The sequence below is a fragment of the Exserohilum turcica genome, assembly GCF_000359705.1.
Source record: "Exserohilum turcica Et28A unplaced genomic scaffold SETTUscaffold_16, whole genome shotgun sequence".
NCBI classification, from domain to species: Eukaryota; Fungi; Ascomycota; class Dothideomycetes; order Pleosporales; family Pleosporaceae; genus Exserohilum; species Exserohilum turcicum.
The window spans coordinates 366449-378313 of record NW_007359981.1 but is presented as its reverse complement, the minus strand read 5'-3'; the positions used below and the strand labels follow the sequence as shown (position 1 = coordinate 378313).

The window sequence follows — 11865 nt, the reverse complement described above, 5'->3', positions numbered from 1 at the left end:
TACACGTGTGTGGAAACAACCGACCATGCATCTCCCACCCGTCATCGACAAACGATACCCATCGGCTTGAGATATCTGGACTTGCCTTCCTATTTTGCCTCTTGCAGTACCACCGCGGAGCCCAGGACATGCAGTATTACGGTATGTGCCTACAGGGCAGGCCTCACTCGACCAATCCTAATCCGACGTCGCAACATGTGCAATGCGATTAATAGACAGCTGTCTTCACGCTTGAAATATCCTAGTCTAACTGTCCCATATCAATCTCATCATTTTGTTGAATGTAGTATGCAAAGGTATGGAGTAGCGTATCATTATGCATACCTGCCGGCCAGAGGCACGGGTACAAGCATGCAGAGATGGCCAAGGGCCCAATCCTGGTTTATAAACAGCTCACGTCCCCAAAAAATAAGAACAATCAGTGCCTGTGAAACCTGCAAAATGCTTTCTCTCCTCCTGACAGCGGCCCCGCTAGCCTCACTCGTCTCCGCATCCTTTGACACCAACTTGAACTACCATTCGCCTTCTCGCCGCCACGAAAGCCTCGGAATAGACATACCTAAAGTCACAAAGAGAACCCTATCCAAGCGCTCTGCTCCATGGGATCCCGCGCAGCTCAAGTTCACCCACGGCGTCGCTTCTGGAGACCCGTACCCCGACTCCGTTATTCTCTGGACTCGCATTGCACCCTCACTTGAACATGACAGGTCGAATGTGACTGTCAGCGGCACCGCCGCATTTTACAACCACGAGACGGAAAAATACATTGCGGCTTCGCCGAATCCGATTTGCGTGGACTATCGTGTTGGTACCGACGGCAACTTCTCGGTGGTTGTAGACGAGGGAAAGGCGTATACGACTTCTGATATTGATTACACTGTCAAGGTAGTTTATGCTCACGTCCTCGGCTCGAATACAAGCTGATTCCACATAGATTGAAGCCAAGAACTTGGAGCCGTTCACGCAGTATTACTACCAGTTCAGCGTGTGTGGGAGCAGCTCCAATAAAAGCCCTCTGGGACGGACAAAAACGAGTCCAAGCGAGGATGATGACGTCTCCAAAGTCGGGCTTGCTGTGTTTTCCTGCTCAAACTGGCAAAACGGATACTTTAATGCTTATGGAAATGCTGCTAGAAAAGACCAGGTCGACTTCTTTGTATGCTGAGATATATGACTGATTGGGGCTTCACTGACTCAGACTTCAAGGTCCATCTTGGTGATTACATTTATGAATCTACCAAAGGCAAGCTCGGCCAAGATCCTAGGGCAACGGATCCCCCGCGGGAAGTCGTCACTCTCTATGGTTAGTTTACGCATGTTGGCGTACGTGTGATGCCTAACATGTCGCCAGACTACCGGACTAGAATCGGCCAGTACCGTACGGATGATGACTTGAAGCTTGCTCACCAGAACTTTGCGTGGATCCCGACGTGGGATGATCATGGTAAGTAGCCTGATATTACGTTTTGTACTCGACTGATGTTGAAGAAATTGCGAACAACGGGTACCGCGATGGTTTCAGGTAGGCTTACTTTGGATACACTCTGTTACGTGTAATAACAAAGCAGCAACATGAACAATACTGAAGAGAGCTTCTTGCAGTACGGAGGTGTCAGTGTAGATTCAAGGAAGATGAATGCCGTCCGAGCATACTTTGAATGGATGCTGTGAGTTTTGTATCACACTGCTTTTAGCTCTACTCAACTCAACGCACGCATAGCATCCGTCAAGTCGACATGGACGACAACCTCCGAATCTGGCGCAACTTCAAAATGGGCAAACTCTTTGACCTCACCATCCTCGACACGCGCAACTACGACCGTTCCATTACGACCCTGGACGAAAACGGCGACTACATCGAGATGCTCAAGGACGATGCTGGCCGTTCGCTCATGGGAAGTCGCCAGGAGAACTGGTTTTACCGCCAGCTCTCTGAATCGCATGAGCGCGGCGCTACGTGGAGGATTGTCGGCAACCAGATCATCTTCTCGCGCATGAACAACAGCGCAGTCTACAGCAACTGGCTGAACGCTGACCAGTGGGATGTGAGTATTCTAACCAGTCTGTTCATTCAGAGCACTGCTCACGTTGACAAGGGCTACACTGCGAATCGCAACCGTACCCTGCACCACCTTTACAGTAATAAGATTTCCAATACCGCTTTCCTGGCTGGCGATTCCCATGCAAACTGGGTTTCCGATCTCGTATGGCTTGATGAGACCCCGTATGACCAGGCCACTGGTGCTGGTGCCATTGGAGTCGAGTTTGCCGGCACTGCTGTCTCTTCCAGTGGCTATGGAGCTGGCCGATCCATTGCGAACTCGAGCGACCGCTCAGCAGCTCTTGTTCGTGATAACCGGGAGTTGCAGTGGACAGAAGGGTACTACAGAGGGTATTACGAGCTTTTTATCTCGCCCGAAGAGCTCAACGCGCAGTACTACGGTAAGCCATGGTGTTGTGTTATTTCCGCCTCGACTCCAACTCATGCTGACGATTCGTAGGCTCTCCTTCAGTTGCAACTCGCAACCCTCTCGATATTAGCCTCGCCAACTTTACTGTCAGGGCTGGCACTAACCATCTGGCGAGGACTAATGACTCGGTTGTCGCTGTAGGCGGATACGTTGAGAGCGGCTCCTTACAACGTGGGCCAACCATGCCAACGAACCTAACTTTGAACACGGTGACTGGCTTGTGGAATATTACTGGCATCGAGGAGATGTTTATCAAGTACTCTTAAAGAGCTTTGGGCTTGACAGGATGATGGCTGCGGGTGGGGCTGCGGCTGTCAGCACTTTAACTCCGCAACCAGTAATATCCATGACAATTGATAGTCCGTCGGAGGAACTCAAAGTCCGTACTAATGTCAGTATTGCCATTCTCTGCAGACACAGTTTTGTGCCGTCGTGATGGCTTGTCCAAGTCTCTTGGTAGAACTGCCCAGACCTGCGAGTGGAAATTATCTATCAGCAGTCGAGTAAAGGGCACCGGCCCATCTCGCAGTACCTCAAATACTTAAAGATTGCCACAAGCAACCAATCGAGAGGGTCAACAGCGACGCCTCGCGAGTCGAGCGCGCGCAGCACCGACAAAGGGGCGCACATTCAGCGGCGCAATACCTCGACAATGGCGCCGGACACCCCGCCCACAGCTGGGATCTCCATGACGCATAGCTGGTGGCTTCGCGCTATAAAATAACCACGGCGGCGCCTACGCGTAGATAAACTCCCCCCATCCATCCGTCTTGCGCACGAGAAACCCAACTCTTTCGCCCTTGAACACAAACATGGCGGCGACAATGAAGGCCTGGCAGTACAACAGCACGGCCGGCGGCATTGAAAAGAACCTGGCTATCAACGACGCGGCGCCCCAACCTACCATCCACGATGACCAGATCCTCGTCCAGGTCCACGCCATGGCGCTGAATCCCGTCGACCACAAAGTCACAGAGGGCCCCATGCCGCTCCGCTTTGTGGGATCCAACATCACGCCTGGCACCGATTTCTGCGGCACGGTAGCCAAAGTCGGCAAGAAGGTCGACGAGTACCAGATTGGCGAGTACGTGTTTGGCGCAAAGGTTGGCGCGCTGACGGGTGGCACCCTCGCTCAGTATGTAGCCGTGGACCGAAGCATGTTGGCGAGGCTGCCCGAGGGCGTCAAGGTCGAGGATGCTGCTGGTGCGGGCCTTGTTGGGTTGACAGAGTACGTGTGATTATTTCCTTTGTTTCCAACGACGCAAAGCATGATGCTGATGCCAGGGTAGATACCAAGCTATTGCGCCCAACGTCAAGAGCGGCGATAAAGTCTTCATCAACGGTGGATCGGGCGGCACAGGCGTCTTCGGCATACAAATTGCAAAGGCGCTGGGCTGCCACGTGACGACGACTTGCTCGACACCGAACATCGACTTTTGCAAGAGCGTAGGCGCCGACGAAGTCATCGATTACAAGACTTCAAATATTGCTGAAGCGCTGGCCGCCAATGGCAAGGCTTACGCCCTCGTGGTAGACAACGTCATGTCGCCCGCAAACCTTTACAAGGCATCCTCTGCGTTCCTCACGCCCAAGGGCAAATTCGTGCAAATCGGCATGGAGAACAACTTGAGTAGTATGAAGACGATTGGCAGCAACATGTTCCGGCCGGGCTTCTTGGGCGGCGGCAAGAATCCCTTCCAGATGCTCTTTACGAAGCCGTCGGCCGACGATATGAGGCAGATGAGCAACTGGTTCAAGGAGGGCAAGCTCAAGGGCGTCGTGGATTCCGTGTTTGAGTGGGAGGATGCGCCAAAGGCGTTTGAGAAGCTGAAGACGGGAAGGACAAAGGGAAAGATTATCGTTAGGGTGCCGCAGGATAGAGCAAAGGAGAAGGCTGCGGATGCGTCTGCGTAGGTCGAGGATAGACTGTGATTGTTAGTACTCAGAATTAATATACTATGGGTGTTTATCCCGCCCGTGCACAAAGTCCTTCTCTTCATTGGTTGTGGGGTGTTGTGTGTTTCTCAACGTCTGGCTGCCGTGCACAGGGATTGTGTCCGTTTACAGATCTCCGTCTGGAGCTGAGGTAGTTTGCGCTACACGTGCTGCGCCATGGAGCAGCTGCTGTGATGTAGCTAGCATACCGTCTCATCGGTCCTCTCCTAGGAGATGGTGAACTTGTGATTGGGATGTTTTCGAAATAAAGCTGGACCGGAGTTACACTAAGTAGTGGTTTCGCCGCTGCAATCGACCAGCAGGATGCAGCGTTGATGCGGTAATGGTGCACCACCAGAGGTCTAGCCAAATCTAGCGTCGAACCATGCACAAGATATGGGGAAGGTCTGGCTGAGGAGCGTTTGAAGTGGACATGGGGATGAAACGCGTAGAGCAGCAACCCCCAATTAGTTCTTGGCACCATCATCGCATCTCGGTCAACATCGCGACTGATTTCCTGGTTTCTTTCCTGTAGGCTCTTAACACATGCAACAATGTATTCGACAAGTCGGCACGTGGTCCTCGTCGCCGCGTCCGTCTCCCTCCTCCTGCTCATCGCAATATTGCTGTCAACAGCCATCGAAATCCGCGGAACACCAGCACCAGTCATACAGATACCGCTCGCGCAGGCAGCCAGAATAGGAGACGGCGACGACTTGGTCGCGGCAAAGGAGCTGCTAAACGGCACCAGCTTTGACCGCGGTGATGTGTTCAACGGCACCAGCATCGTATCCGGAGTCACCCTCGCACCCACTCCCACCATGACGGCAACCGAGGAAGGAATAATTGGCATTACCGCTGAACCGCAGAAGAGCAAGGGCTGGGATGCCGAAGGCGTCCTGGGACCCAAAATCACGGCTACACCTACCCCGAAGCCAAAACCGCGCCCTCTTTCTCCCCCACAGCTGCCCATTGTCGCTCTTACGTACTCGGGCGCGGGCGGTCCCAAACACTGTCGCGGCAGACTGCTAGCAAAAACACACTTCCCGCCGCCCCTCGAAACCTGGAAAAATGGAACCTGTGTGAATCTCCCGGCCGAAGCGCGCTGCGGCGTCTTCTTCTCCAACAAAGGCGACAACTGCGAGGCGCAGCTTTTTAACGTCGAAAACTGCTATAATACCTCGCGCTCCTACATCAACACGGTCGTGTTTATGCCTGAGGAACGGCCTGTTGGTGCGCTCTGGACGAGCATGTGGGTGCGTTGCGGAGTCGATGTGCCTGAGGCCAAGATGCTGGATCCGGGTATTCTCGGTGGCGCGCTGAAGAAGCCTCCTAAGGGGGGTTGAAAAGATGCGGAGAGTTTTTTGAATGATTTTGGTGTTGGATATCCGGCATCTGCAAGTTATCGGGCGCAATTACTGCAAGACTGGAACCAGGACACGACTTGAGGGCTGTGGAGCTCGTGGACCGGCTTATGATGTTTTACCTGAATGCATAGCAAAGGGCGGGAGTTTGGTTGAGTGCATATTCAGATTTTACGAGTGAGTGTGAGTGTTGTCTCCCACTTGCTTATCTAACGGCTTCATCAGTACTCGACACGGGTTAATACTGGACCTTTTGATTCATTGGATTGTTGAAAAAAGAATAACTTGTAGCCACACGGATCCGTACTCTACGGCGCCCGCGATCCACGCACTTTTACCTGTTTTGTTTAGCTTGCTCACTGGCACCTATACCCCAAATAGCCTTCGCAGTTGCAACACTTTACCCGTAATCTGCTTGAGCTTCAGGTCAACTTGGTGGAAACCAGGAGACGTGGGCAAATGCTTGCTCACATAGCTCAAGCAGGGGATTTGTAATATATATTCCACCGACCATGGGGTCAAATGAGACAACAATTCCTTATATTTGCAGGAGATATGGCATGTTACACAAGTAGTCGGTTTGAATTCTGCCTAGCCACTAGCCTCCACTTTTCCCTTCACTCTCAATTCTAGGGTGTTCGTCGTTTGATCATTTAACGCGTGTTTTCATCTTTCAACAACCTTCGCGCGCTTTCCAACGCATGAGAGAACAACAGCCAACGACAACAGCAAAATGTCCCTCTTTGGATCAAGAAGGCTAAGGCAACTGCGCGATGACCTATGTACACTACCCGGCCACACAGTGCTGCAAGATTACTTGCAAGACCAGATTGTTTTCTCCCTACGCCGCGCGGTGCTCGTCACTCTCCACCGCAAATGGTCTGAAAATTCGCCTTACCGTCTGACGGAACTCGGCGTCACGACCTTCGACAGAGCCAGCAGCGGGCAGAACCAACTTTTAACGCCTGGACCGCATGCAGAAAACATCTTGCGCCAGATATGGTCTTTCCGCCTCGTTATCCGCTCCACTGCCCATCTCGATGCCTCGATGCACTCGAGTCCCTTTCACTTCGGCACCACGCTATACGCATCGCAGGAGGAAGCGCTGGATCTCCTGCACCAAATCTGGCACCAGCCCATGAGCGCGCGCAACGCCAAAGCCGGGTTCCGCCCCATCATCTACATGTCGTTTGGCGACAACGACGCTCTGAGCAAGACGCGCAGATCGACATTCGACTTTGATCCATCGAGCCTCAACACAACGGTAGCCACGCTGAACGCGCAGTTTATCCCGCAGAAATGCAAGATCACCCGCCACGCCAACGCATCTCTAACCTACCTCCTCTCGCAGTTCAAAGTGCCCACGTTCCATACTGAGAACAGCGGTAACGCGGCCATGTACGCTACCGTTGTGGCGGTGCTCTCCGCACTCCGCGTTGAACTGTACCAGGCCGACAACAACGCTGTCGCCAAGCCAGCTCAAACAAGCCAGTCCAGCAGCAAATCCGCGGAGGAAGTACTGCAGGGCTTGATGGACTGGCCTACGCCCGCGCCTCCGTTTGGCCTGCTGGTGTACTGCTGCAGGTGTGGAAGCACCGAGCATGCATCTGGGCAGTGTACAAGTTGGTATTTGAGTTGCAAGATATGTGAAGGGGCGCTGCAGCATTGGAGAAGGGAAAATGCAGGCACTCATACGGAGGGAATGTGCTCGTTTGGGTGGGAATTGGACTGCTGATACATGGAATGAGAGTATGTGGCGTGAAGGGGTGGTAGCAGGGTAAATTCATCTGACGAGAAATCCTTGGGTCTAGAAAGGCAATAAAAAAAATATTGCATGGCGCTTGTGCTCTTGGGGATGAGAAGATGACCTAGATTTTGGGCGATGCTCAACACCAAGCTTCTGTTCGGAAGAGGTTGAAACACGTAATGGTATATTCAGAAATCCACACTAATGGGAATTGAAGAGACTTTGGAGAGACGGGGTCTTTTGTCGATATCAAGCACTGCTATGTAATGTTGCTGCAAGACGCACCTAGACCCTCCCCGTTTTCTGAAATGAATAGTATTCGTGATCCGCATGATGCATTAACACACGTATAAATAGAACTATAAATTTATAGCGACCCATAGCATACGCAGCTTTCTAGCTGACACTTCCATGCGAAGCCCTACCAATCAAATGCCTCTGCCTTGGATCTCTCGCTAAAAAAGAAAAAACTGCTTCAAGGATATATAAAGGCGCTAAACTTCTACAGTGGCGGTATGCGGAGACTATTGTTCTACTTCTGTAAAGCGGATATGAGTCTACTATCCACTCCAAATCGATATTCATACAGCCCAAGATACACGCACTACTTCTCTCCTTCAATTCATCAGCTTACTGCTAGTCCATCACAGTAGTATCAGCAGCTATGCTATAAACCTTGGTACCTTTAAGAATTCTACACACCAGCCACACTATCCGCGCCACCTCACTCCCTAATTTCCTACCAGACTTCCTCTGCCCACCTCTTTCACAGCGTATCCCTAGTATGAACTCATCCCACCCATTAGTGCCGCGCTGTTCCTTTTCTCAGAAGCCTACACGTACCACTCATAAGAAGAACGCTTAGTATTAGGCTAGGTGAATTCAACAGTCTAATCACTCGTACTTGTATTGCCAGGCTAATCGCCACACTAGGTGCATTAGCAGTTCTAACCGCAGAGTTCATCGTCGTACTTACGCTAGCTGAATCGTTGGATCAGTACTTCGCTAGGACAGGTTTGCTCAAACGACTCAATAGCAGGTTAACTAGCCGGGCCACGCTTAATGAATCGTTGGATTGAGTCGCGAGGGAGTCGCCAAGTAGCCAAGTACCTGGTTCATCGTCATTTTCAACGCCTAGTCAATGGGCAACTAAATTTCTCATTTCACGTAGCTAGGCCGGGCTAATTAGCAGCTTAGTCGCTGTTTGAATCGCTAGTGAATCGCCAGACTGGTGTTAATTAGCGATTCAATGGCTAGTTTCAAGGGCGCGGCGCGGATGCAATGGCCAACTCAATCGCTCGTGAAGCGTCATTCCAATCGCTTGTTAAGCTTCCGGCGCCGGTTATACTCACTAAATGCATAGGCCAGTGAGTTAGTAGTTCATCGCCATTCCAAGCGCCATCTCAACCGCTACGTAGTTTGGTCGCCCAGCAGCTGCTGGTTGGATCCTTGAAATCAATCGGCATTGCAATCCTACTGTAGTTCAATGGGTCGTTCAAATCGCTGTTTCAACCACGACTTAGTTAATCGGCCAGGTCAATCTCCATGTTGTCCATTTCACCACTGCCCTCTGTTCAAGGTAAGTAGCAGCAACGCCCAAGCCCCTCTTGTGTGCAATCCAGCATCCAAAGCCAAGACCACCTAAACCAAGCCACACAAACGCCTACGTACTTTCCCGCCAAGGCCTCACTTCCCCCCAACGCCAACCACGCACTAAGCAAGCAACTCTACGTACCCAGCCACGCAGCTACTTGACCCGCAAGCTAACTAGCCACCTCAACCACTAAGTAACCCAGCCACCCAACCCAACTCAACCCAACCCAACCACCCGCTAAACCACACGCACACGTCTAACCAAACCCAACCCAACACAGGAAAAGCTCCAGATCTCAGCCATATCGCTTCACCCCGCAGTCACACTACATAAGTGTGAGTCGGTACGAGCGCGGCACAAGGCATAAGGGCACAAAAAGGCAAGGCACAAGGCACAAGCACAAAAAGCGCAAGGCACGGCATAGCATAGCATAGCACAAGGGTTAGTATTAGATCGCAGATGTGGCATGCCATGCATGCATGCAGCTATGCATGTCGATATGTATGCAGACATGTACAGCTAGCTAGCTAGATAGTGGTGGTGGTGGTGGTGGTCCTCCACGGCCGCAAAGTGGGGGGGGGGAGGTTCACCATATCGACTGCCATCAAACACCCGCATATCCACATTCACCACGGCATCAAATCAATACCCCCTTGGACCCAGCTGCTCTATCTCTTTCTCTCTCTCTCTCTATCGCTGTCTCTTTGTGTACATGTGCAGCCCAGCCCCATGATTGAATCCCTTAGCGTAAGCCAACCGGGCACCGTTTTTCTGCCAGATAGCCCTAGCACATGTCCCCTTGTTCGTGCATGGATTATGTACACTCAAGTCAGCTTTTGATTAAACTCTGTTTTTTTGTTTTCGGTACAGATTACAGGTTACAGACACTTGCGTGCTTGGCCCGGTTTGCGCCAGAGAAACAGATAAGTAGTGATTAGCCGAGAGTGTCTTTATCAAGGGTGTCCCCCCACCCCCCCGCACAACAAGAGAAAAAGAGAGGGGGGGGGAGGCTAATCAAGGTCCAGGGAGGTAAGATTTTCGCCCATTGGGCAGAAGTGCGGATTTAGAGTTAGACGTGGGTTCCTGGCCCTAGGAGGTTTTGGCCGTAAATAAAAAAATGACACGCTGGCAATGCGGTTGCGCGCGGGCTCTCCGGGCTCCATGACTCTTGGGTGCGCGGAGAATAGGGCGGGCGAATGGGTGGTTAGATTACGATACGGGAGGGGACTTATTGGCATCTGTAGAGGGAAAGGGATTGTGTGGGGAAAAAGAGGGTATTATTGGAAGGTATAGTAACTATATCGCCGTATGTAAGGGGGCTGATGGTGGTCGAGTGAGGTTGGGTTCGGAGAGATACAGACTTGCTTGGGCGGCGGCGGGTATGTTTCTTTGTTTTTCCGGCGGGAGGCCATGCAGTGCCTCGGAGGGGGACAGTGGTGCTGTGTAAGTGTGTGTTGTGAGTGGACACACGTCGACCAGTGGCAATGTCACCGTAAAGCCTAAAAAAAGTAAACGACCAAAAAAAAACAAAGTAAGCAAAAAGGGCATCAGCATCGAAGGGGCCGGGACCTGGTGGTGAGTGCGGGGAGATGAGCTGGCAAGGCGTAAGCAGTATTGGTTGCGCAATGCCCATGTGAAACGGGCGTCCGGAGAGGGCCGACGACGTATCGGGGACTTGGGAGATGGGATTCGAGACCGTCGGAGAGTCGTGTGGGGAGACGCAGCTGCTCAGGTACAATACAGGAGTGACAGAAGGAATCTGCTTGACCGGTGAGGCTGGCATGCATGCATGGCGCACTTGGGGGCATAGGCCTAGCAGCTTAGCCGCATGGTGGATACCTGTCATGACGGGGTCGGTCAAACTCCACATCGACACAGGCCAGATTACGCAAGATATCCTTGAGGGCTGTGCTTCGTTGAGATATTGACATGTGCTGGCAGCCATTCACGACGGGCCGCGGCCATGGTATCAGACCAGGAGTGCGCGACTGGGCGGGCTGCTGGCAACGGCGCGCGAACTGGCATACCCTCGGCTGGCGTGGGCGATGTGCACCTGGAATGCCCCAGACAGGCCGCAAATCGCTTGGTGCATCCGCCATCGAGTGCCAGCTGTACACACATGCCATTTTTGATGGAGCCGTGTTCTGGATTCGTGATTCTGGGCTCTGCATCTCGCCATGGAACGAATGCCATGGCGAGTGGAGCTGGATGTGTTGAGGGGCCGCGTGCAGCGGGGGGGTTTGCGCGTATACGCTGCCAGAAGACGCCGCCGCTGCTGCTGCCGCTGCTGCTGCTCCCAGTTTTCCCATGTCTGATGGTCTGATGGTCGCCCGCCCGCCCGCCCGCCCTCTGCAACTTTTTTTTTTGCCCGCGCAGCCAGCATCATCATCACTACCACCCCATCCTGACGTATATATGGCGTTGCTAAGAAAAACCGGCTAACGAAAGCGTCATGTCGTCGGTGCTTCCCCGGCTGACGCGTACGTGAAGAGTCGATGTGGTAATCCGGCTGGAAATAGGGACATGATCTTGGGCCATGGCCTCCCAAACAGTGAGGCTCTCCCCCTTCCCCCCTCCCCCCACGAACTGCCGATTCCAGGTATTCACCCCGTTGCCGTCGCCAATGTGCTGGGCGAGGGTGCTGGGTGCTGGGCGGCTGGCGACATGGTGAAGAATGCTGGTCGTCGAGTGAAACGGCGTCCTTCGTTTTTGCCACTGGGTTGTGGTGGCTCGGCAAAGGTACCCCGCAACACC

The 11865-nt window shown here is 52.7% G+C and overlaps 3 protein-coding genes across 3 annotated transcripts; all 3 read left to right on the top strand.

Annotated features, from left to right (window-relative positions):
- Window positions 1-441: 441 nt before the first annotated feature.
- Window positions 442-4385, top strand: SETTUDRAFT_149597 (uncharacterized protein; the record flags this gene model as incomplete). Its single annotated transcript, XM_008026022.1, has 11 exons — window positions 442-900; window positions 935-1156; window positions 1207-1303; window positions 1352-1444; window positions 1489-1522; window positions 1569-1667; window positions 1721-2045; window positions 2148-2442; window positions 2514-2727; window positions 3253-3699; window positions 3761-4385. 11 exons carry the CDS (start codon window positions 442-444, stop codon window positions 4383-4385), a joined length of 2910 nt encoding a protein of 969 aa, XP_008024213.1.
- A 575-nt stretch (window positions 4386-4960) lies between these two features.
- Window positions 4961-5737, top strand: SETTUDRAFT_64863 (uncharacterized protein; the record flags this gene model as incomplete). Its single annotated transcript, XM_008025951.1, has 1 exon — window positions 4961-5737. A coding segment is annotated over one exon (777 nt), but the record flags the coding sequence as incomplete, so codon positions are not given.
- A 766-nt stretch (window positions 5738-6503) lies between these two features.
- On the top strand, window positions 6504-7505 carry SETTUDRAFT_160625 (uncharacterized protein; the record flags this gene model as incomplete). Its single annotated transcript, XM_008026021.1, has 1 exon — window positions 6504-7505. One exon carries the CDS (start codon window positions 6504-6506, stop codon window positions 7503-7505), a length of 1002 nt encoding a protein of 333 aa, XP_008024212.1.
- Between the last annotated feature and the right edge of the window lie 4360 nt (window positions 7506-11865).